Source organism: Anastrepha obliqua, chromosome 1, assembly GCF_027943255.1.
Source record: "Anastrepha obliqua isolate idAnaObli1 chromosome 1, idAnaObli1_1.0, whole genome shotgun sequence".
NCBI lineage: Eukaryota > Metazoa > Arthropoda > Insecta > Diptera > Tephritidae > Anastrepha > Anastrepha obliqua.
In genome coordinates this window covers 107,446,583-107,471,649 of record NC_072892.1, presented here as the reverse complement: position 1 = coordinate 107,471,649, position 25,067 = coordinate 107,446,583, and the positions used below count along the sequence as shown (strand labels likewise).

The window sequence follows — 25,067 nt, the reverse complement described above, 5'->3', positions numbered from 1 at the left end:
AACGAAAATTTGAATTTGGATTGAAGGTTTTCGGTTCAGAATGCGTACTTCGATTCGATTAATTGGACCAATTGGATGAACGAAAATTTGAGTTTGAATTGAAGGTTTTTGAGTCAGAATACCTACTGACATTGATTAAAAAAGTACTTTTAGTTTCAGTGATCTTACCGATTTTTTACATTATTAACTAACGTACTAGCTCGTTGGAGGTGAATTTTTCTGATATTTTATTAATTCAACTAAAATTTTTTGTTTTTGCACTTTTATATGAACATTTTTTTATTATACTAAAATTCAATTGGCTATAAAACGGCAAACTCGAAATTCTTATAAAAAGTCTGATTAAGAAGTTGGAAATTTGTATGCAATTTTTATTTTGTTTCAAGCATGGATTTATATAGTTTTTTGTAGGGCAATGAACTATATTTTCATAAAAAAGTATTAAAGTTGAATAAGAAAGAAATAAAATGTCAAGACTTGTCGGCAAGTCTCTATGCTATATTTATTATTGTTGCTTTTGTTGAAGCAGCATAAACATTCCCCATACAGGTACGGGGGTACTGCTGGAGTGATATTCCTTGGGCGGATGTAAATCCGAGTTGTTTTGATAACATAGAACCGACTGTTGTGGGAACGATGCTATAACTATTAAATGCATCGTGCGCAATTATTATTGACGTCCTCACCACAGTCTTCTATACACCAATTAATCGATCCGATTCTTTGTCTGAAAAATGCCTATAACAATTGCATGACGACAATGAGTGTTTTGAAAAATATCAACTGCTTTTACCAAATAAAAAAAATTTTTGCAAATAAAAACAAGATATTACTTCAATTTGAACCGCTTTCATATTGCGATCATATTTAATATTTTCATTAGTATTTCTATCCACTTCAACTTTGCTATTGTTGCAAATGTACATGCGGATGAATATGACTGCCTTTTCCACTCAATAAATCATAGTTTTGTGCCTTAGGCAAAGCTTGTGATGCCGACACTACTCCAGCTGCAGTACTTGTACTCGGTATAATATTGATGGCACTAGCAGCAACAGTCGCAGAAGCTGCCATTGCAGAGCTGGCCAAATCTGGTGCTGGTAAACGTTTTCCTTCAATAATGTCTGCACCACCTTTAACCGCTACAGTGACCATTCCATTTCCCCCACCACTTACTTCAACTGTAGGCGTTTCAACCAATTGCTGTAAGTTTCGAAGTTCCGTTGAACGCAGGCTTGCCGATAGACTTTCACTCGAGGCCAGAGAAGTCGATAGCGGTGAATTTCGGTCCATGGATGAAGCAACATCTACCAAATTCGAATGTAAATTGTCGTCATTCTAAAATAAGGCAATCAACTTTAAATATCTTACCGGTTTTATCGGTATCTGGAGAACAGGCTGTTAAAAATACACCACCTTGTGGCTTGAATACCGACATCATTATCTTTTCTTCCATTTGCATTACAATCGTTTTCTGTACGTCGTATTTCTTATTGAGTGACTGTAAGGAGAAAATATTATCGTATTAGATCAACAAGGAAAAAAGGAAATGGTATTTTTATAGTACTTTAATCAAAATATGGACATATTAAAGTGGCAAAAGACTAAAAACTTAATTTTTTTTTAGTTTTTTAAATGGTCTTATATCGACTAAGCTATTGTTGCTTTTTATTATTTGTCCACTTCAGAAACTCGACCCAATCATTTCATTCTTTCTATATATTCCAATTAGAAATGTTAATTGATGTCAGTTCTTTTCCACTTCCTCTAGCCACTGCGGATTAGGCCACACGTTTCCTATTCTAAAGCCTAAGGGCAACGCATAAAGTACTTTTTAATTGGAGTACTTTACCATCAAATTAATTTAACACAAGAAATAAAAATAGTTCATAAAAACCTTAAACATTTCCTCATATTCATCCTTCACTGTTTTTAGCAGGCGTTTTTGATCCGTGATAACTTTATCGCTACTTTGGAGCTGTGATTGTAGTTCATTAATTTTATGCTTTGCACTATCCAATTGCGAAGTTTTTTCTTCTAAAACGTGACGCAAATCTATAACAAAACAAATTATTTCATAATTTTGTATGTAGGTAATTCAAGGGACAAAAGAGTTTACCTTTCAATTCTTTGTTGTAATTACTTTGGAACATATGGAATTCCTCATCGCGGGCTTTGAAATTATCTATTTCCGATAGTCGGTCGCGGCACTTGATTTGCACCTCACCCATAATAATGAATTCTGCTTCATGGCGCGCTAACTCTTGCTTACATAGTAGACCCATGTCCGCCTGCTGTTGTGCAAGTTGCAGCTCTGAAGTTAAATTAAAGACATGACCCCGCAAAGCCTCTAACTCGTACGTGTCGCCTTTTCGATTAGCTAACTCTTCATTTAGGCGTGTCTGCAAGTTCTCGTTGGCCTGCCGAAGGCACTTGTTTTGCTCTATTTCACTTTGGTATTTCAATTTGATCTGGGTCAATTCATCTATGCATAGCTGTTCGCGCTCATTATGTAGTTTTGTGTGCTTTTCGATTTGTTGCACTAGCTCCTTGTTTTTAACAGTGATACTTTTAACTTGTTCACGCAAGCGATCCCTTTCCATTTCGACACTGCGCTTATCACGACTTCGTCCCATTAGACGTCGATTTCTTTCCGCGTGCATTTCCCGTCGATGACGTTCATATTGCAACTGTAGGTACAGCAGTTGTAATTGTTCCTAATAATTGATTAAAAAGATTTTTTCAATACATTGCCCATTAAAGAAGCATTACCATAATTACCTGATCCAAACGGCCACCAATATCAGATCCATCTTTTGATCGAGATGTGCGTGAAACGTATAGCTCGAGTATCTCCTGTGGATATAATTGATTTCTTTCGTGCACATTACGTAAATTTACGCTTTCAAGCAACATTTGAAACAAAGAGTTTTCGTAATTTTGCGGCACAAACTCGACAGTCTGTGTCGAAACATGATTCCGAGAATTGGCCATAAGATCGCTGTCAAGTATCTGCTTCTTAGCGGTGGCAATAGCTAACATTTTACCACTTTTTTGCAAACGATGCTGGGATATGGTTAAATTCTTCGCGGTCGTCTTTAATACGTTATTGGACATTCCTTCATCGCTGTCATCTAACTTTTGCTGTGAAGCAGTTTTCGCCGACATCAAATTGATTGCTGAGCAAGATTTTGTGCGCCGAACATTTCCCATTTCAGGTTCGATAGCCTCCGATTCACCAGTGTACCTCTTGTTCAGCCTTACTCTCATGCAACTTGAATCATTGTAACAATCGCTTACCATGCGGCTGCGACGTTTAAGGCCTTTCACAATTAAAAGTTGCATAGACCGGCTAGTCGGGATTTGCAGTCCCCCCTCGGTACACATTGATCGATCTGTTTCGTTGCAATCATTACAAATCTTCGTTATATTTTCCAATGTCGAAGATGTTGATGTGGGAATTGGAACTAAAGATGAAGACTGCGCGGAAATATTTGGTAGGGGTGTGACAGAAGGAGTCGGCGTTTGCGTCGGTGTGGGGGTGGGTGTCGGAACAGCTGATGTTAGTAACTGGTTGCTGCTTGTCATTTCATTTACATCAGGGTCAGGCGTTCCAGATTTAGCTAGAACATATTATATACAATTAAGAAAATTGCACGTTTTCGGCGTTTTTATCTACTTACAATTTGTTTCATTGGGCGACCGGAAAGCACTTTGCTGTTTGGCCATCATTGTTTCAATAGTTTGAAATGGGCTATGAGATCGACTCCGATCATGCACAATCTGTTGTAACCTACGATCATACGTTGTGGATACACGTGTCACTACACGAGTATTTACTTCCTGTTCAATCAGCGTCGTCGTTCCGGTTATAGAGCCGCCACCTGCCGCCGCATCGGTGAAATTGAAATGGTTTTGATTCTCTTTGCGCAATGGTGAAGAAGGTTGACTAGCGAAAATGGCACGCACTGCATGAGGATTTGCCAGATGCTGTTTAAGTTCTTTTAAGTCTTTCATAGGTGTGGTCTCTGGTGTTGCTTCCACAGCGGCTTCAGGTGGCGATGAGCCAGTAAGGCCCGTAACTTGGTTGGCCATATTTGAAACAACAGCATTCGCAGGAAGCGGTAGCATATAAGAAGGCGTAGGAGTTAATGGCATCGGTCCAGACGCTGTTATTTCATTGTAAGGGCTCCAAATTGTACCACTCATATTTTTGTTTGCATCACAGTCATTTTGCCACATTGGACCATTACTGCTTCGTATGTGATATTTTTGTTGTTGGTTTCTTATTTGCTCGGAAGAATAGTAAATCTTATCTGAACTGTATGCAGGTTTAGTGTCGTTGCTTCTTTTTAATTCCAACATAAATCGAGCCTCACAAGGTGCATCGAGAAATCCTCTTGATATTGAAAGCAGTTGTTCCGAATTAAAGTCCTGTGTGCATAAAAAAAACACTTTCATTGCGTAGTAATAATCACTTATAGTTTATTTACCTGATTTAACATGGGAAGGGATAATCTTGCGCACTCCTCTACAACGTCGTGAGGCTCCTTTTCTTTCCAACGTCCATGGTTAACTTCACTTTCCATAGTCGCTGTCACCAGCATTGGATGCATTCGGACTGTCTCCAATAGTGGTTTGATTGTGTGATGGAAAATTGCACCCTTTTCTTTCTTAACAAAATCACTTAAGAAAGCCATAAAGTTACAAGGATACATTCCGTACAGTCGGTGGAACAACATTTGTAGCCCCAGTTGCAAGTGCACAAGTTTATCATCTGGTAGCCCTTTTGGGTTTTGACAATTCCATGTAGCTAAATGCCCAAACACTTCAAACAAATCGCCTAATAGATTTGGAACCAAATTAGGTATTATGGGTAGCAATGTTATGATACAAAGCAGCGCGCTCATTAGAGGCACGATATCTTTCTCCGTCTGTAAAAATAATTTCGTTTTTTATTTCTTCTTAAGCCACAGTTTTGAATTATAAGTGAAAATACCAACCATCAAAAGCTTAAAAATATCCTTTATAAGGCGGTGTTTTTCAACTTTAAATAACCAAGTCGGATTGTTGCGTACCACAAAAAATAACAAGTTTAGCGCCTGTATACGATGTGTTTGCATTTTAAGCCATTCGGACACCCGATCAAAAATGAATGTATCATGAGGCGGCTGAACTTTGACCAATACTTCCATAATTCTTTGGGAACCAGTTTTATAGTAGTAATCCATCATGTAGTGCACTGGCCATGTCTCTTTGTCTAAAATTTAGTTTACTCGAATAAATAGCGGATCAAATATTGTAAACATGTACAACAAACTTACTTTGTGTAAACAATTCCACTAATTTTCGCTTTGACTCCTCACACTCATGAGTTTGATTTGACTCCAAATCGGAAAACACCTTCTCTACATCCATGCTAATAGTTGACTTTGTTTTTATTTGTTGCGGCGTCACAACTTTGGTCTTTGCTCCAACTATGACTGTTCATCTATTTCCTGTTTAATTGTCTCCTAAATAATTATAAGCATTTACAAACAAAATATGTTTATGCACATGTCCGTGGGTACAAAACTCTAAATTCTTTCAATTTACATTCGGTCGTCTCGTCATATCCTCCAGAAGATTGGATTAAGATTTACATTCAGATTGTGCAGAAAATCACTTCCAAAAACCTCATTTTAATATTTCTTTCACCAACAGAGTAGCAAATTGAAGAGGAAGAAACAATTACGATCCCATATTTCATATTATTTTGCAAATGTCATGTAACGAAAAAGTTGATTAAAAATGCGACAGAGAAGAAGAGACTTAGTAATGCCACCTGCAATTCCATATTGTATAGTATCCTATATATATTAATTTATAAAAAACTACAGTATACATTAGACGCTGCAGACGAAAAATAATAATATATTAACGTGATGTGTTGTAAATACATATTTATTTTCGTCACATTTAGGATTGTTTTGCCTTTGCCACGTAAAATGTCAATTTCTATAAACACAGATAAGAGCAATTTACTAAATTTGACAATTCAGAGACCAAAGAAATTGAAAACAAATTAAATCAGCTGTTCTATGGCTACAGCCTGTGCGCTCTACTAAAGAGAAAGTGCATTGTGAAGCGTTTACCACTGCAGTTATGCGTTCAAGATTTATTTTCCATTTACTCGCACGTAAGATTTGATAAAAAAATAGCTTGAATTGATAACTATGGCACGTGCAGACCCTATTTTACGAAGACTAATTTTTGTATTAAATGAAATACACTGAAGAAAATAGGCGGGCTTCTTATCAAAGTATTTCAAAGGGAGCGGTTAATAGGGAAAGTAGTGAAATGAAAACCAGCCAAAATTTACAAATAAAGCAATTTTGACCTCTAAAAATAATTGGTAGCATTTGTTGCATAAGAAAATGTGATATGGAATTTTGAAATATGTATTACAATTATTTTAATATTAGCTTTAATTGTTAAAAAAGTGAATTGTAACATCATCACAAGTTCTTATACACAGGTACATATTTCATTTCAGGTTAAGTGTAAATAAAAAACTTTGAATTGTAGGAATGCAAGCACATTCCAGCTGGCAAATAAAAATGTTGAATGTTATTACAATTTTAAAACCTTGGGCATCTTTAGACATCTCTATATATTGCATTTCTCAATAAGCTCCCTCTTATAATTGTTGGAACAGGATGATTTCTTTTAAGATTTTCTTATGGTTCTGTAGTGTTTGTATATCATTCGGTCATTTTATGTGTTGCAGGCCTGGAGCACTGATAAACAACGTCACCCGTTTAATTCTTTGTGAAACTGTCTGTTTTGATGTATCAATCTCGTTTTTTATGCTCTCTCCTTTGCTCACTTTCTTTTTCAAATGTTTCAGAGAAACAAATAGCCTGGCAGCTCTAATCAGCTGATTTGCTAACAGCTGGAATACCAGCTATGTGTTTTCGTTTAACCATCATTTTTACAAAATGTATAAAAGAATTTTGTTAAAAAAAAATCTTTCCTGGGGGTTTTCAAGTCAGAAACAAACCTCCAAAGCTTTCATGCAGTAAGTTTTTTTTATTTATTTAGGACTATTAAATTAAAAATCTTATATATCTACAGCAATTGGAATAGTGTCGTCGGCTTAGAAGTGCACGCACAACTGCTTACCGATTCAAAACTCTTCTCAGGCAGTAACAATTCATTTGGGACACCACTTAATTCAGCTGTCTCGTATTTTGATGCTTCTTTACCGGGCACGTTGCCGGTAAGAGCAATTTATTTTTACGATTATACAAGTATATATAACACATTTACATTTTATATAGGTACTGAATCGGAAATGCGTTGAGCTGGGAGTAAAAACAGCGACTGCTCTTAACTGTCGCATCAATGAAATATCAATGTTTGATCGCAAACATTATTTTTATGCAGACTTGCCGGTTTGTACTTTATCTTTAACACTTACTAAACCAACATTAACATAACAGTATTCTGATAGGTTGGATACCAAATAACGCAACAACGCGCAGCCTTGGCAAATGATGGCGAGCTGACGTTTCCAGTCATTATACCGGGAAAAAAGACATACCATAAAAAAGCACGCTTATTGCAATTACAATTGGAACAAGACAGTGGAAAATCGTTGCACGATGAAGAACTTAAAAGGTATGTTTCTTCGGACCAAAATGTTCGCGGTAATAATTGTATATACATTAGCGCAGGTTAATTTGGCCGTGCAAAATATATTACAAAAAGGTATACAGTAGGTTCTGTTTTTATGCGGCTTTTTTTTATGCGGTTTTGAAATAGTGCGGTTTTTTTTTAATTACAAAATGCATGTCGACCTATCGGGAATTGTACATATAAACAAGATTCTAAACCAGCTAAGCAAAAACTCATCACAGATTACATCAGAAATGCTAACCCTACAAGTATGGAACCGCCTGCATAACTATCTAGATCAGACGTGTACATTTCCTAAAGTGACGAAAGTGATTTTACGCCAAATCCTAAACGAACGCGCAACATGTGGGTATTCTCTGATTTTATTTCTGACTTAAATTTATTTTTCGATTCTGACGTTTCTTAAATAAAGATATAATTTTCAAAAATACAATATTTTGTTTATACGATTTTATTTAATTATTTCAGATTCATGCGGTCTATGGAACGTATCTATAGTTATAATATGGGACTAGTGCCCTTTTTTATGCGATTTTATTACATTATTTCAGATTTATGCGGTTTTAGCACTTTGAAACGTATCTATAATTTTACTATAGAACTAGTAGCTTTTTTTATGCGGTTTTTTTTTATGCTGATTCTTCCGGAACGTATCTACCGCATAAAAACAGAACCTACTGTATATATATAGAACCTCGATGTTCTTATACTTGTAGTTAGGGTACTCACTACATATATATATAATATATGATCTTGTTTTGGCGACTGAAGTATTTTACTGGCAATTTAAAAAAAAAAGTCCGTGGGGGTGTAGTTTTAAAATGTGTTTAGAGTCACCTTATTATCCCCAATAGTTTTTGTTTTTGGAATGTGTATGTGGAATGTGGGCACGAGAAATTCATTTTTGAAGTTTACTTTCCTCAATTCCTTAAAACCCACTGCTAGAAAGTGTTATAATACAAACTTATATCAACGTGAATACTTTTAAATGATTTTTTATTGATGCTTTAAGTGATTTTTATTGCAATTATTTTATTTCAAATTATTAAAAACAAATGTATTTAATAAAAAATAACAAAGGTGTTCCTAGTCAAATAGAAAAAAATTGCTTTCTCCAAATTTTGAACTGGCCCTCGAAATCTGAACTCAGGGCCCAAAAACCCCTAACTTTATATTTATTTATTCGGTAGAAAAGAGTATGTATGACATTCAAAAGAAGTTATTTAGTTGCCTACAATAGCATATAAAGTCTTAATATACCTTTAAGAATGGCTGAACATGAAGGTAATGCATCAGACATTGTTGATTTGAACATTTCTTCATTTTAAATAGCGTTTTAAATTACTATTTTGAAAGCAAACTACTTTCCATTTTGTTTCAGCTAAGTCTAAATTATTAAAAATATTTAACTTTTTTATGCCATCATAAAAAAAGAAATACACCACACGTATATTGAATAAACTGCAGATTGTAACTGATGCTATGCTCTGTAGCTGAGAGTTTTGAGTAAAATAAACATCTAAAATAAATGTCTCGTACGTAGGTTTTTTTCCAAAAAACAAAAAATGTAACATAAAAACAATTATTGGGGATTAATAACAAAAATGAAAAATACGGAGGCTCGAAATCCATTCTAGAGTTTTGCTTCCACGTTCTTTTTTATTCTGAATTGCTAGTAGAATATTTCAGTCCTCGAAACAAGGTAGAGAAAAAATTTTACCAGCGCTAAATAAATTTTTTTAAACTTCCTTAACAATAATATACATATTGCTCCTTTTTTATAAATATAATTGCTGTCTAAACGTACAATCATATGTATGCATGTATACTAATTAGGTGTAATGTTTAGAAGTCTTGTAGATCTCAACCGTGCCGGTGCGCCTCTTATAGAATTAGTGTTTGCCCCAGACTTAGAAACTGGCGAAGAGGCAGCATCCTTAGTCAAGGAATTGATATTGATTTTGAAGTGTTTACAGTCATGTTCCTGTAAAATGGAAGGTTCGTTATTGATTTTAGAAAACTAGATCTATACATATTTATTTACTGTTACAACGTAGAGGGTGCTCTACGCGTTGATGCTAATGTCTCCATTCACAGGAGTGGAGAACCTTTTGGAGTGCGCACTGAAATTAAAAATATTGGATCCGTACGCAGTATTTCCCAGGCAATAACATACGAAATACAACGACAGCTTGATATTGTGTCTAAGGGGGGTGTTATCACGAATGAAACGCGTGCATGGGATGCAGCAGAGCGATGCACTGTGGCGATGCGTGATAAAGAAGTTTTACAAGACTATCGCTTTATGCCAGAACCAAATTTACCGCCATTACGTTTAAATTTAACAACAACAGCAGACTCACTTAATGAAGATCTCATATCTGTTGCGTCAATTAGCAAAGAACTGCCTGAATTGCCAGAAGACATACGGTCAAATTTAGTGAAAAAGTATCAGTTAAATCAAGATACGGCTGTTATTCTGGTGGTAAGCTATTAGAAATATATATTATTTATGTATTATTATTAATTGGCGTTTACACCCTTTTTGGGTATTTGGCCGAGCTCATCCTCTTATTTGTGGCGTGCGCCTTGATGTTGTTTCACAAATAAAGGGACCCACAATTTTAAGCCGACTCCGAACGGCAGATATTATTTATTAGGATCTTTAATACGCAAGCTATCAATAAAGAAAAAAAGTAATAAATTAAAAATAAAATGAAATTCTTTTTTTTTATGTTTTAACGCGACGAAAATCTTATTTTGATAATTTATAAGGATTTATGTTTTTAGAATGAAACCAGGCTGCTGCAATACTTCTTAAATGTAATGGAACATCTTCCAAACATACCGGCCAAACTTGTGACAAACTTTTTGATAAATGATCTTCTAACTTTTTGCAATAAAGCTAATATAGATATCGAAAGCTGGTAAGTAAGAAAATATATTTTTTATTTATTTTCCAGTCGTTTATTTACCCAAATATTTGCGAAAATTTCACTAAATTAATGATAAAATGGATAAGTTAAGATATATTAAAAAAAAGGACCTATAATTAATAATAGGAATTGGAATTGAGTTAATAATATAGACGAACAACTTGCTCAAATCAATTTAAACTTTATCGTACAGTTCAGTAATAAATCTGCGTACGAGTATCACTCTAGACTTCTTTCACAAAAGAAATAGAACACAAATAAAGTTGCACAGTGTTGTTATTGCAGCAGCTACTAAGCTTCATAGTGATCGGTGAAACTGTGAAGTATGCTATCGAGGTTATCTAACAAAAAACTCGAGAAAATTACGAAGCCTAGTGTATTCAGGAATTCCTTTTTCGTCTGACATTTTGTTGTTGTTGTGGTTGCAACATAGACATTTCCCAAACATGTACGGGGAAAGCTGTTGGGGCGACAGTCTTTGGTCGAATATAAAACTGGATCGTTCTGGCAATGATCGTGGGAACGACATCGATAGAATTTATTATTAATGTACATCAGGCCTTAGTGTCAGTCAGGCTTTCAGTGGTAGTGATTATTTAACAAGCAAAATGTGACTTCTTAGCAATTTTTCTCTTAAATTTTAAATTAAACAAAAAATAAATTCTTTAAAGTTTGTCATTAAAGTCAAACTAAAAAATATTCTCCTCGGTGAGTGGAAGGGAAGTTATTTGACGGGTAAAATGCAACTCAGGTTTTTGTCTTGAGACTTCAAGTAAATAGCCTAATTTTATTTACATTACATAATTTCAATTTAGAAATGACAAGGGTTCGATGTTACGTTGCAATGAGCGGTGTCGTGCCGTAGCCATAACGCAACCATAGCAATCGGCTGTTCTGATCTAACATATGGGCATCACTGTAAACGATTATACCTTCGGCTCAAATATGAACGAGACGTCATCAATAAAACGGTCCGCGGATGACATAGGGCAAAAATAATTTTTTTGTTTTTTGGTAGGACTGTTATAAGCTTACATGGCAAATTTCAGCGTGATATGTCACATAGTTTGTTTTCTGTGCTACTGTAAACAAGTCAAGCTCGAGTGTGTTCTTCGAATTCTCTTTTATGGCTTCAATTGTCTCAAAATGTTTTCCACGGAGCGGCAACTTGAGCTTGGGAAACAGGAAAAAGTCATATGGAGCCATATCAGGCGAATACGGTGCTTGCGGAACGATATTAACATTATTTTTGTTCAAATAATCGTGAACAAGACGTGATGTGTGAGCTGGTGCATTATCGTGATGCAAGAACCATGACTTGTTGTCACACAATTCCTTCCTTTTAAGACGAGTGTTCTCGCGCAAACGCTTTAAAACGTCTAAATAATATTCAGCGTTAACCGATTTTGCGATTTATGCGATTTCCAAGCACAATTTCCTTTACTTTTCCGATGTTTTCGTCGCTTACTGATGTTGCTGGACGACGTTCATGAGGCAAGTTTTCAACCGATGTACGGCCCTCTTTGAACGATTTGTTGGAATAACAAAATTTCAAACAAATTCTTTGTTCAAATTGAATTTCCATCGTTAAATTCGAAGAACACACTCGAGCTTGACTTGTTTACAGTAGCACAGAAAACAAACTATGTGACATATCACGCTGAAATTTGCCATGTAAGCTTATAACAGTCCTACCAAAAAACAAAAAATTTATTTTTGCCATATGTCATCCGCGGACCGTTTTATTGATAATGTCTCGTTCATATTTGAGCAGAAGATACATAGATGCCGTACCATAACGCCATAACCATAACCGTAGCCGTATGTATCTACGAATTTTGATTTTGAATTTAATTCAACTTCAATATCAGCTGTTTATGGTTACGACATGACTAATTGGTTATGGTTACAGCACCAATAATTGCAGTTTTACGTCGAGATTTTATTACCAATACGGGGTCAGTACGTCGTCATAGGAAAAACATTTTTGGGAAATATTCGGTTGTTTGATGTGAAACAAACTTCTAAAAGGCACACACTTAAGATATTTTTACGGTGATAGCTTCATTTATCCGACGATAATTTTTGGCCTAACTAAATACAATTATGTGTAAATATGCTACTAGCTTAAGGTTGCTTTTTAGTAATGTATCGCTTTTCCAGCCAACTTACTTACACCCTTCTTGAGGATATCCTTACTGCGTTAAATGCGGGAACCATAAATCTACAAGCCGGGCGGCAGCTCATTGAAATATTACATGAAGATCCTACCCAAAATGTGCAACTGGTAAGACACGCTTAAATTTGGACATGTGTATATAAGTATACGTATTTTTTTTTAAGTGTAAATAGTTTGTTATATTACTCTTATTGTTATGCCTATACATACCTATAATATAATTATATCCCTACACTAGCAAACCCGGCCCCCTTCGCTGGGCACACTAAAATAGAATAGATATGGTTTAGAACAGAAAATATATGCTTTTCATATTATTTATTTCTTTATTCTTTATTCAAGCGCTTTGGCATTAACAATATTTTTTGTTTTTCTATTTGTTTTTGAGTAAATATAAAATATAAATTGAAAATCAGGAAAAAAGAAGATTGTTTTTAAATTTCAAATCAACGCATATGATCATCCATGAATTTTTCGTTTCAATTTATATGTTTTATTAAGCATTGGAGCTTTTTTAACCATTATCCATTTATATTTTTCAAAAAAAAAAAACGAAAAAAAATTTTTTTCCACGAACACATAATTTCATTCGGATTTCACATTAAATTCTCAAATTTCGTAAGAAATTATTCACTGTTCCAAAATCCACTCCAAAAAAATTCACAAACAATTTTTACATGTTGCACTTACTTTTTCCTTATGGCATCCAAATCAGAAAGAAATATTGACACATTGTAACTCACACTGTCAATTTGACAGTTCAGTTCCGCCCCAAGCGTTAAAAAAGTAAGCGACATTATGGCTGGTTCAAAAGAACGATGTACCCGTTGCCAGTGCTCCGAATTACAACCACATTTTACGAAACCCATTTTCAATACTTACTTAACAATGTGCGTAAGTTTGGTTTAATTCGGTGCAAAGACACGGCGGGTCCACGTTTTGGCATATATTTCGAGACCCTAGTCATCAATAGGTATGAAAATTACCCCGTATTAAAGCACTTATCAACAGCTTTCATTTGATACCCATATTGTACATACACAACCAAAGGTTACCCGGGTCCACGTTTTGACCTATATCCCGAGACCCCAGTCACGTAGCGGCATGAAAAATACTTTGTACTAAAGTAGTCACCAACAGCTTTCATTTGATACCCATATTGTACATACACGTCCGAAGGTTACCCGGGTCCACGTATTGACCTTTATCTCGGGACCCTATCTACCAATAGGTATTCAAACTATACGGAAATCATCTTCAATACCTACTTAACAATGTGTGTAAGTTTGGTTTAATTCGGTTCAAAGACACGGCGAGTCCACGTTTTGGCATATATTTCGAGACCCTAGTCATCAATAGGTATGAAAATTACCCCGTATTAAAGCACTTATCAACAGCTTTCATTTGATACCCATATTGTACATATACAACCAAAGGTTACCCGGGTCCACGTTTTGACCTATATCTCGAGACCCCAGTCACAGAGCGGCATGAAAAATACTCTGGACTAAAGCATTCACCAACAGCTTCCATTTGATACCCATATTGTACATACACAACCAAAGGTTACTCGGGTCCACGTTTTGACCTATATCTCGAGACCCCAGTCACAGAGCGGCATGAAAAATACTCTGGACTAAAGCATTCACCAACAGCTTCCATTTGATACCCATATTGTACATACACATCCGAAGGTTACCCGGGTCCACGTTTTGACCTATATCTCGAGCCCTATTTCCAAAATAAAATATAATCCATGTTACTCGTGGATGATGTAGCTTTCGAATGGTGAAAGAATTTTTAAAATCGGTCCAGTAGTTTTTGAGCCTATTCGTAACAAACAAACAAACAAAGTTTTCCTCTTTATATATTAGTATAGAAGTATAGATATATTTAAATATTTTTGGTAGTTTTGGTCAACATTAATATGTATCCGATATCCTGGATAGACCATTCGGATCGCTTTGCATGTGGCTTTTGTTTTTTTTTTTGCATTTTATGAAATTATCGCATGGACTTTAGTATGATTCTAACCAAATGTAAAGCGTTTTTCAGTAAGAGCGCTTCAACTTTTTTTTTGAATAAAACACAAACGGTTTGACTTTTTTAACTAATTTTTTTTTTATTATCGAGTTTGAACATATACATTTAAGTATGAAATTCGATTTCTTTTGCATGACCACCGCGTGCACGTTTTACGAAGTCCAATCGTTGAACCCAATTTTCGACCACTCTTTTGCATAAATCGGCCGAAATTCCAGCAATTTCGCGTTCAATATTGGCTCTGAGCTCACAAATCGTCGCCGGCTTGTTACTGTACACCAATGACTTCACATAACCCCAAAGAAAATAGTCTAGAGGCGTCAAATCACACGAGCGCGGCGGCCATTCGACCGGTCCATTTCTGGAAATAATGCGCTCATCGAACTTACTCTTCAACAAATCAATTGTAGCGTGTGCTGTGTGGCTTGTGGCCCCGTCCTGTTGAAACCACATGTCGTCTAAGTCCATACCATTCAATTGCGGCCAAAAATAATCGTTTATCATGTCGCGGTATCGATTTCCATTCACAGTAACGTGGCGATCGTTCTCGTCAACGAAAAAATATGGGCCAATTACGCCGCCGGCATGTAAACCGCACCAAACAGTGATTTTTTCGGGATGCAACGGTGCCTCATGAATCACGTGTGGATTGCTTTCTGCCCAGTAACGCATATTTTGCTTGTTGACAAAGCCATTGAGCCAAAAGTGAGCTTCATCACTGAAGATGATTTTTTGGAAAAAAGTAGTCTTAAAGTAGCAGCAACAGAACGACTACTTTCATAAAAAATTTGCACGATTTGCAATCGTTGCTCAAGTGTGTAGCATGCCATGATAAAATGTATACTAATGAAGTTTACAAATGACAAGCGAAAGATAAAAAATATTACGTCGTTCGCCCTCCCTGTCGGAAAAAAGTTGAAGCGCACCTATTGAAAAACGCTATACTTAACATCGCTCCAACTACAACTGTAACTATAATAACATATACTACATTATGATCCTTCGGAATTCATCAATCACGTAGACAAGGGCATGGAGGTATGGGTTGTGGTGGCGATTGAAACTAACAGACATCTACTGGGCCAGATAGTGTTTAGACAGATATTAAACGACATTCACCGAAAGACCGTTACCACCTTCTTAAGCTCCCGTCCACCGAATGCCGTAATCGGAGTCCTACCACCACCTACAGCAGATGAAGAGCTCCAGCTTCCCCGAGAGACCCGCGTAACACTGGCACAATTACGTTCTGGATATTGTAGCAGGGTAAACTCCTACTTATCCAGAATCGACCCCGACATACCAAACATATGTCCGGCATGTGAAGGCGCCCCGCACGACACTAACCACCTTTCCACATGCCCTTTAAAATATACTCATCTAACATACCTCTCCCTCTGGACCCAACCTGTCGAAACAGCATGTTTCCTGGGCCTACCTTTAGATGAGCCAGAAGAAGACGACCGGTGATATACCCTACACTGACGGGCTTCTATTACTGCTACAACAACAACAGCAACAATACCATAGATCTTACCTTGAGTAGTTATCTACAATGCTCGGCATGCAATTCTTCTCAGCTTTGCCCGACATTTTCCACGTTTATATTTACTTTTTAGATTTACTTGCAGAGTGTAGTTTTTGCTAGTCGAAGGAGCAACGTGCTTTTTAATTGTCTACCCAGGCCCGATGCTGCTTTTTTGGCATGTGCCATTATTCATTTCATCTCTACGCTTTCATTATTTATGGTGTTTACTGCGGTTTACTGCAACATCAAACATATAACTTCCAGCAGTGAAGTGTATTCCAATACGCTTAGACTCTTGTGTGTTACCAGGATATACTATGTTTTGTTATATTTCACTCTAGACTAGACTATAAGCCAGCAAAACATTTAACACTCTTTTAACACCCATTCGAAGTATTCACGCGATAGTGCAAGATTAATTTCAAACGACACAAAGTAATTCTTCCAAACTCGCCTAAGCAACTAATTAAGGTTGTAAGTGCCAATTATAATAAATAATTAGAAATAATAATTCCGATAGAAAGATAATACCATTTTTTTTATGGAGAGTGGTACCCTAATGCGCAATTATATCATTTATCAGAATTTGCTACTTTAAAATGTAAGATTATTTTATTCTGCTTTTTAGTTTATGAATGCACTCAATTTGGTTTATGTACGGTTATTAATTTTTATATGTGTTATTATTGCTATATTTTTCTGCCTATGCATTGTAAATAAAAATAAAAGTAATCATCTTTAACTTATTCATAAATCGTTTTTTAGGTTATCAAAGACCGAAACCTAGAACAAATAACTGACGATGAGACAATCGAAGAACTTTGTCGGCAAGCAATTGAGCGTCACGAACAAGCTGTAAAGCAATACAAAAGTGGCAAAAAGAAAGCTATATTTGCCATTGTTGGTGAAGTGTCCAAATTGTCTAAACAAAGGGCGAATATGAAAGTTGTTGTCGCTTGCCTAGAGAATATGTTAAAATCGTAATAAAACGAACGAATACCAATTGAAGTTTTTATTTGCCCAAAGGTGTACATAAATTGTGTATTTATTTTCTTAAATATTCATTCTACGAATATTGCATTTTATTTAATTCGGTTGTTATTGTTTTAATAAATATTTGAATATGAAATATTCGAAAAGTGTTTGCGATTTTTACTATAAACTAAATAATGTTATGTTATAGCTGACGTAATGAGTGTGAGAGTAGGTAAAATGATCATTTTCAAAACTGTACCGCAATGTTCTCCTAGAGGGAGGAGAAATGCAACAGTTAATACGTAAATTTAAATTATATTTAATGACGCGAAAAGAGAAATATTTGGGTAAAGATTTGGTTTTAGTTTTGTAAAATAAAATATAATTTTCCAAATAAATGTTGAGGAAATGTAGGCAGTAAACACACTATATTCTATTGTCTATCTTGCAGACAATGAAAAGCCCTAGAGTAATATATATTCATGATAAATAGTTTTGTAGAAAAAAAAATTAAATCAATACATATGTTTTTGGTGGTGATTATGGCTTATGTATGTAGGTATGCATGTATACAAATGTATGCACTTTTATAGGAGTGGTCGGTGAATATTGTGTATGTGTATGTTGTGTACAAGTATAGGTATTATGAGTTCATAGGCATGTAAATATACTAATAAATGCATTTCGTTTCTAAAAGGAAGCTATTAGTGGCAGTTTTGAATTGGGGAATCCTTTCTCAAGGTCCTTTCCTCTGACACGTATACATAATAAAGATTTGACGCACGGCTTTATTGATCGTAATCTCGACAAGTTGACGGTGGTAGACTCATTGAAACTGCATTATCCAAGCTGCTTGATTATAAAGAAATGTACGTATGCATTTATTTTACTTAAACTATTTTCTATTGCATTCCATGCTCACCGTCGGGATTCGCTTTCCAACAAATTTGGGTCTAATGGATGTTGTGAAACATGCCGCAGCGAATCACCTAAAGTATTTCGTAAGTGTTGCATTTCGCGATTGGCTTTTGAACTACGCAAAATATATTGCTGACGACGTTTGGCTTCTTGTGCCAATTGTTCGCGCAACAAAGATATCTGAAAGGTAAAAAAATACTTATTTATACATAACAGCTCGACAGCTATGAGAAGAGCGAAAAAAATGTAATCTAATACGGAAATACAGAATAAAAGTACAAAAAAGAAAGATAAACAATTGAAACTACGTTAAAACCACCTACAACCACAAATAATCGCCTGCAGACTCAGAGCAGTGATAACTGGTTTCTGCTCCATAGGAGAGCAGGCAGCCAAAATCGATATGCCTTACAATACATACATATGTATAAACAGTGGTCACACAATTTATTCGTACACCCTGCGTAGTACGTAAAAAACTTTAGCTTTCCGCAAAAAATGTGCTGTAACAATATATTTATTTTGGATCATAGTAAGAATCTTACATTCCTGATGAATTGCCACAAACAAAACTCCCGTTACTGAGGGGTCCAAGGAAAGCAGGCAGATGTAGCAAAATGCTGCAAAACATTTATTCGTACACTTTCAGCTCATGATATTGTTGCTACAAAAGTAACAGTAAAAATTGTTTGTGCTTTTACTAATATTGATGAAAACGAAATAATATTGGGTTTTCTTAGTTTTAATAGTCGATTCAACTTCAGTTGCGCGTAATGGGACTAGGTGCGGATTTACCATTATGAATGCCATTTACCAAAGAAAATTATTAAATTGTTCTTGGAAAACAAGCCTCTGCGTGAAATTGGCAAAAAATTGGCAAATCCCATTATACGCTGCAAAGTGTTATTACTAATTATGTTAATATTGTTAAATTGGTAATCACTACCAAGCCGGAAGGCGAAATTCCATGTGAGGAACGCAACAACGTAGCATCAGTCGAGCAAAATCCAAAAATACCCCCCACGATACTATGCCGAAATATTCAAGAGTCTTTGCATTAAAAAATAAGCCCTAACAATGACTTATTTACCACTATAAGCAGCTTAAAACTCTACTTAAATCACCGGATCTGAACCCAATTGAGCATGTCTGGGAGCTCTTAGAACGGAGAATCAGAAAGCACAAAATAACAACAAAGGCGTCATTAAAGAAAGCTTTACGTGTTGAGTGGGAGAAAATTGCAGCTAATGAAACCAAAGTATTGGTGGAAAGTATGCAACAACGTTTGGGAGCAGTTATTAAAGTTAAATGTGGTCCAACAAAGTACTAAATAGTCGTTTTTTCATTATTTTTTAAATAAAATATTCCTTATATGGCTTCACGAATAATATTTTTGCATAAAGTTGTACCTTATTTCGTTATTGCCTTAAGTTCTCTAATTCCAGAAATGAAATTGAAAGTTTTTGTTCCTTAAATATTGAATAAATATGTTCTTCTTTACGAATATATCAAAATTTTGTTCGTTTGTATACATCCTGCTAAGTATCAGGTGTATCAGTTTATAAACTGTGAGTGTACGAATAAATTGTGTGACCACTGTATGTATTATCATAGTTGTAATAAATCGAAGAAAAAGGAAACTACCTTCCACTTCCTCTCTGAATGCTCTGCCCTATGGAAGACGAGTATGTTAACCCTTGGCAAACCCCTTTTGGAAAACCTCGAAGAGCTGGTCGGTATAAACGTGAACAACCTGAATGAATCTGAATTACATATTTTGTTGATAGCAAGGATGTGGCAGCAAAATGGTGCAGAAGCTCTAATGGGATTCCTGGCGAATCATCACTTCAATCAAGCAACATTGTTGTATTACCTACATTATTTACTATTTTTGTTTCATTTTTTACTATTTTCATTTATGGACAAATTTCTCGCAAATCAGGGTAAGTGTGAAATGCTCTCACCACAGAGAGCAAAGTACCCAAATGCATGAGAACCCAAACACATTTTGAGCCATCTTCTTTCTTACCAAAAATAATTTTTTCAAGAAACAGGTGATGGAAGTTAAGACCAGACCTATTTGGTTTTTTTGTGTGTTTTTATTTTTTGTACCGTGCATTTACAGTCAAATGCAACAATAAAGAAGAAGGAAACCTACACTGTAGGTCGCTCCATTTGTGGAACAACACCAAAGCGCACACCACAAATAGGAGAAGGAGATCGGGCACACGCGCCAATTATTAATTTATAAACCACACAATGGAGCGCCTTTTTCATTTATTCGTGGTTAGAAGAAATACTGCTATGTCTATTAAAAGAATATCAATTTTTGTCAGTACAAAGTTCATGGTTTCACCAGCCTAACGCCTTTTCAGGTCTGTGAGCTCTATCAATCTAAGATACCGTGGGTACACAGCTGCGTTCACTCTTCATCATCTGGGCGGGCATTGAGTTGATCCTTAAACCAAAAGATTATTAAGGGGTTAGGGGTAGTCAGAATTTTCAAAAAATTGATTTTTTTTTTTTGCATTTTCTTAAAGTATAATGTTTTAAAAATATTGTGTAAAAATTTGAAGTGAATCCGACAAATACTTTTCAAGTTATTCAACAATTAACAAAGGGCGCTCGGCCGCTCCGGAGCCGATAGCAAAACTTTAAATGCGTTTTTCTCAAAACTATGTTTTTCAAACTGGTGAACACTGTAACTTAAAAACCGCTACGTAGATTTCAATAAAATTTATACAGCTTTTGAAAAACATAAAAAACTTGTGCCTGATCGAAGGATTTTTTTTTTTCAAAAATTTCGATTTTTTTTTAACAATTAACTGTTGGTTTTTTGCTCTAAAATCTGGAAAAAATTTTCTGAGGCCGCCATTTTGTTCATTTTGAAAAAAAAAAGCTTCGATCAGGCACAAGATTATCTATTAATAAAACTAATTTTTCTTGTCCGATTGGTTTTAGATGAATCTGCAAGGACTTGTGATGTTCACCGCAAGGGACTTCCGGAGAAACGGGCTTCACACAAACAGCGATAACTTTTGCAATTATTAATTTTTTTTTTTGAAATTTTGGTGAAGTCAAGTTAAAACATGATGTTTTTATGCTATGTTTTTATTTTTGTTAAATAAATTAATTAAGTAGCAAAAAAAAATTCGTTAAAATCATCATTTTTTCGGGCCTCTGACTACCCCTAACCCCTTAAACTAAAAGATTATTAAGTTGTAGCAGACGCTCAAGCTCCAACTAGAGTCAGTGGTTATACAAGATGGCACAAAATTAATCACTGTATTGGAAGATTTATAGTTTTTGCCAATTGAAACCAGTCAATCATTTTTGACACTTGTGAACTAGACAGCTGCAGTATACAAACAGACAAGCAATGAAGCGCGTAAAAATAAAGATTTCCGTCACTAAAAATCGTTTTTTTTTATATTAAAAAAAGCTATTCAAAAACAATGGACGATTAATTTTGCGCCACCTGCTATGATTTTTACAAAGAACAGATACCTTTTTTTCTATAATCTCATTAAGAATGAGCTGCCCATGGCTTGGGTCCCTTTAGCGTTTCTGAGGGACAACGAAGGATAACTTGGCGTTAGCCTAGTCGCATTTATAATTTGAATTTGAATTATAAAAGTTGTGTTTTTCGCAACTACATGAAGAGATTCGACATTAGTTTAGATCACCAGAATTTGTGGAAAAAAAATGAAGAAATCCTAGATCGTTTGCCATCGTTAACTAAAAACTACTAATATTTAAATGGAGTTTCCACAACTTACTTGATTTTCTAAACGCATAACTTGTTGTCGATGTGATTGTTCGCGGGCGTCCAATAACTTCTCAGCATGCAACTGTGCAGTACGGTAACGCTCCGTATCCACCCCACCATCAGCGCACTTGGCGCTATCGTGCAAACGTGCCTTTAGCCTTGCCAATTCGGACTCCTTTTCCGCTAAGAGTGTCTCTAAACGGCGTACCTTTAAGCGTAAGTCACGAGCCTCTTGCTCTATGACGGCGTGATCAAGGCCACAACTATAATTTCCAGGTGCATTTTCCATACGATTGGAGTCATAGTCACCGGGATCATAATATGTAGAACTTTTCTCGGCTCGATCGTAAGCTGTGGTGCCACCGCTTCCGGCAAACTTACTTTTACGTTCTGATTCCAATTGTTTCACTTTGTCCTGCAATGCTTGTAATTTGTTGCGTAGCTCTGATTTTTCTCGCTGCGATGACTTCAATTGACGGCTGAGCTCTTCCTCTTCACGCTTATCTGCACTTTTACCTATTCCACCGCCATCACCGGACTCCTGATTCCACTTGGCTATTCGTAATTGTGATTCTAAAGCAGAGCGCTGCACTTCTAAATCTGTAACTTGCTCTTGGAATCGTTGAATGCGGTCTAATTGTGCTTGTTGACTGCGGCGCAACTCATTTAAGCTGCTTTGTGCATTATCCAGACGCTCAGCGAGTATGCGCTTTTCATTTTCTGCTGCCTGTGATTGTTTTTGTAGCAGTTTTAGCTTTTCCTCATTCGATTGCGAACAATGCCCCTGCTCAGAGAGTTCCTTATTGAGTGCTTTCAATTCTCCACGTAGTTCCATTTCTGTAACGGCAGCTTTCTGTAAGCGGTCCTTCATTTGGTCCACCGTAGTTTTTAGTGATGAACAACGTTCTTCCAACTGAACCATGGCTCTATTTTGATTATCGAGCCGTTCTTGTGCCTGTCGTACATGGCAGTCCTTCTCTTGCAAAGCCATCTGTAAACGATTTATATCTCCCTCCATAGCAACACGTTGCAGATCCAATTTTGCAGCGCGTCCTTCTGCCTTCGCTAGCTCTTCCTGCAGATGACGTTTTTCACTCTCCAATTTCGATCCATGAGAACGACATTTCTCTAACCGGTCCTAAAAATAAAATGTTTAACTTATTTATAACTTTTTAGTTAACAATTATCACGGGAAGATCCCACACGGAATACATAAGAAGTTCCAGGTCGGGGTATCTCGATCGGATCAGTGCAGCGTGTTATGCACGATGTAATGGCGATGGGACAAGTTGAAGATGGCCTGTATGTGGAGTAACTATTTTTTGCAGTCGGTTGACTGAACGACCCGGATTTAAATCCGTCAAAGATTGTCACGTCAACAGCAATCCCCAAAAATGTGTGGGAAATGTTTTCTGATGTTACAACAACAACCATAGAGCAATAACGGTTGCTATCTGCCGATTAGCCAGTGCAATTGCACTGGGGTGCATTGACGGAAGGAGAGAAATTACAAACCACAATACTGACTTTTTTAATTCTGATTGTGGTTTCGAAATTGTCGACCCTGATATTTTATTGTTATATGTATCTATATACTTGTTGTTGTTCCCCAAATGGAGGAATCTACAGTTTTACGCCGACTCCGATGGCAGATTATTTTTTATGAGGAACTTTTTCATGGCAGAAATACACTCGGAGGTTTACCATAGCCTGCCGTGAAGCGATCGCAATTAGAAAAACCTTTTCTATTCGTTGGTGCCTTGTGCCCATGTCTCATATCGAGCCTGGGGCCTACCGAACCACAAAATTTCAGACAAACCCTTTGCCGAACAAAGTTGCTCATAGCGAAATCCCCAAAATACATCAAGCAATCTTGATCTTTTTAGACGGAACGTATTTTTATAAATTTTAATGGGTTTTTCGTACAAAGGAACTTCTTCAGAAATTTGAATTTCTGTTAAGTTCCGAGTCGGGAGTTAAAAACCATAATCTTAGCAATTAAAGTTGATATAAAGAAATTCATTCAGCTTTCATATTTTTGTTTATAAAATGTGTGTGGATATCTAAGAAGTTAAGAAGATAATCAAAATTCTTTATAGAATGTTAAAAAGCTAGTTTTTGATCTTACCTCGATTTGGGAGTTGTCCTCATTGCATGCTGCTAACTGCATTTCAAGTTGGGTTATCTTTTCACGCATTTGCTGACATTCATCGCACTTCTGTTTAAACTTGTCTTCCAGTGCATTTAATGCTGAAACTTTCATACTACGCTCCGTGTCCAGATTACTCTTCTCCTCCTGAAGGTGACGTAGCATTTGCTGCAGCTTACCAACCTTTCCGTCGCAACGTAACTGCTGTTCTGCTGCATCCTGTAATTGTTTTTTGGCCGTCGACAATTGAACCTTCATATCATCCTTTTCACGTTCAATTTGTGCAACTTGATGCATTAGATTACGTACACCTTTACGCACTAGATCAGGATCTAGATCACAAGGAGCATCTGGACATTGTGACGTACTTCTGGCATCATAATCATGACAGCTGGAAGTCGTCATTGCATTTCGAATGGGACTATAACGTCTTGTTGGACTTATCAAACGATACGAAAGGTTAACACTGCCATCAGGTTGGATACCGGCAATGCGTCTCAATGTATGCGCAACTGAACTCAATTTATGCTCCGTATCGCGTTTGTGAAGCTCTACGCACGCCAGTTGTTCGTCTAGCGCGCGTATTCGGCCTTCGGCACCGCCCAAACGAGCTTTTAATTCCTGGATTTGTTGTGTGGCATCAGCAAGACATACCTCGAGGTTATGCTTTTGATCCTCCAAACGTTTCTCTCTACCGCGTGCCTCTTCAATGCGCGCCAGCAGTTCTTGTTCGCGATTGTGAAAGCGATGCTCTTCCTGATTGGATTGACAACGTGCGCGTCCGAGTTCTGCTCGCGTTTCGCATAGATTTTCTTCTAAATCTGCTAGCTGTAAGAAAAAGTAGATGCCAATGATTTTCAATGATACCGAGGTATGTCACACAATGTCCA

General features: G+C 36.3%; 3 protein-coding genes across 5 annotated transcripts in view; 1 reads left to right on the top strand and 2 right to left on the bottom strand.

The window, feature by feature from the left end:
- Positions 1 to 833: 833 nt before the first annotated feature.
- Positions 834 to 5,739, bottom strand: LOC129235435 (hamartin). The gene is made up of 10 exons (XM_054869270.1): positions 5,596 to 5,739; positions 5,325 to 5,513; positions 5,004 to 5,260; positions 4,494 to 4,934; positions 3,684 to 4,434; positions 2,782 to 3,623; positions 2,120 to 2,717; positions 1,898 to 2,055; positions 1,372 to 1,501; positions 834 to 1,307 (listed from the first exon to the last, which is right to left on the bottom strand). Exons 2-10 carry the CDS (start codon positions 5,416 to 5,418, stop codon positions 907 to 909), a joined length of 3,672 nt encoding a protein of 1,223 aa, XP_054725245.1. The 5' UTR covers positions 5,419 to 5,513; positions 5,596 to 5,739; the 3' UTR covers positions 834 to 906.
- A 1,199-nt stretch (positions 5,740 to 6,938) lies between these two features.
- On the top strand, positions 6,939 to 17,505 carry LOC129235434 (glutamyl-tRNA(Gln) amidotransferase subunit B, mitochondrial). Of its 3 annotated transcripts, none has more exons than XR_008581587.1 (9): positions 6,939 to 7,060; positions 7,117 to 7,261; positions 7,323 to 7,436; positions 7,496 to 7,662; positions 9,530 to 9,678; positions 9,738 to 10,165; positions 10,471 to 10,607; positions 12,761 to 12,903; positions 17,132 to 17,248. XR_008581587.1 is itself a non-coding variant. In XM_054869268.1 (9 exons), the coding sequence occupies exons 1-9, from the start codon at positions 6,981 to 6,983 to the stop codon at positions 17,348 to 17,350; spliced, it is 1,563 nt and encodes a 520-aa protein (XP_054725243.1). In that variant the 5' UTR covers positions 6,939 to 6,980; the 3' UTR covers positions 17,351 to 17,505. The 3 variants fall into 3 exon arrangements, 2 of the variants coding, with proteins under 2 accessions (XP_054725243.1, XP_054725244.1); XM_054869268.1 differs by having other exon boundaries at positions 12,780 to 12,903; positions 17,132 to 17,505; XM_054869269.1 differs by lacking the exons at positions 12,761 to 12,903; positions 17,132 to 17,248 and adding an exon at positions 12,529 to 12,731.
- The window catches only part of LOC129235432 (rootletin), a 71,380-nt gene continuing 63,739 nt past the window's right edge, over positions 17,427 to 25,067 (bottom strand). Inside the window, exons 11-14 of the mRNA XM_054869266.1 lie at positions 24,157 to 25,005; positions 22,039 to 23,166; positions 18,264 to 18,439; positions 17,427 to 18,190 (exon numbers count right to left, since the gene is read on the bottom strand). Of these exons, the coding sequence (XP_054725241.1) occupies positions 18,130 to 18,190; positions 18,264 to 18,439; positions 22,039 to 23,166; positions 24,157 to 25,005 (2,214 nt within the window). The 3' untranslated portion in view covers positions 17,427 to 18,129. The remainder of the gene's footprint in view (positions 18,191 to 18,263; positions 18,440 to 22,038; positions 23,167 to 24,156; positions 25,006 to 25,067) is intronic.

Coding starts and splice junctions, on each gene's coding strand:
- LOC129235434 (XM_054869268.1), top strand. CDS start 6,981: ATGTATAAAAGAATTTTGTTAAAAAAAAATCTTTCCTGGGGGTTTTCA. Junction 10,166..10,470: donor ATACGGCTGTTATTCTGGTG/GTAAGCTATTAG, acceptor TTATGTTTTTAG/AATGAAACCAGGCTGCTGCA. Junction 10,608..12,779: donor AATATAGATATCGAAAGCTG/GTAAGTAAGAAA, acceptor TCGCTTTTCCAG/CCAACTTACTTACACCCTTC.
- LOC129235435 (XM_054869270.1), bottom strand. CDS start 5,418: ATGGATGTAGAGAAGGTGTTTTCCGATTTGGAGTCAAATCAAACTCAT. Junction 1,502..1,897: donor AATATGAGGAAATGTTTAAG/GTTTTTATGAAC, acceptor TTCTCCTTACAG/TCACTCAATAAGAAATACGA. Junction 1,308..1,371: donor TCCAGATACCGATAAAACCG/GTAAGATATTTA, acceptor CGAATTTGGTAG/ATGTTGCTTCATCCATGGAC.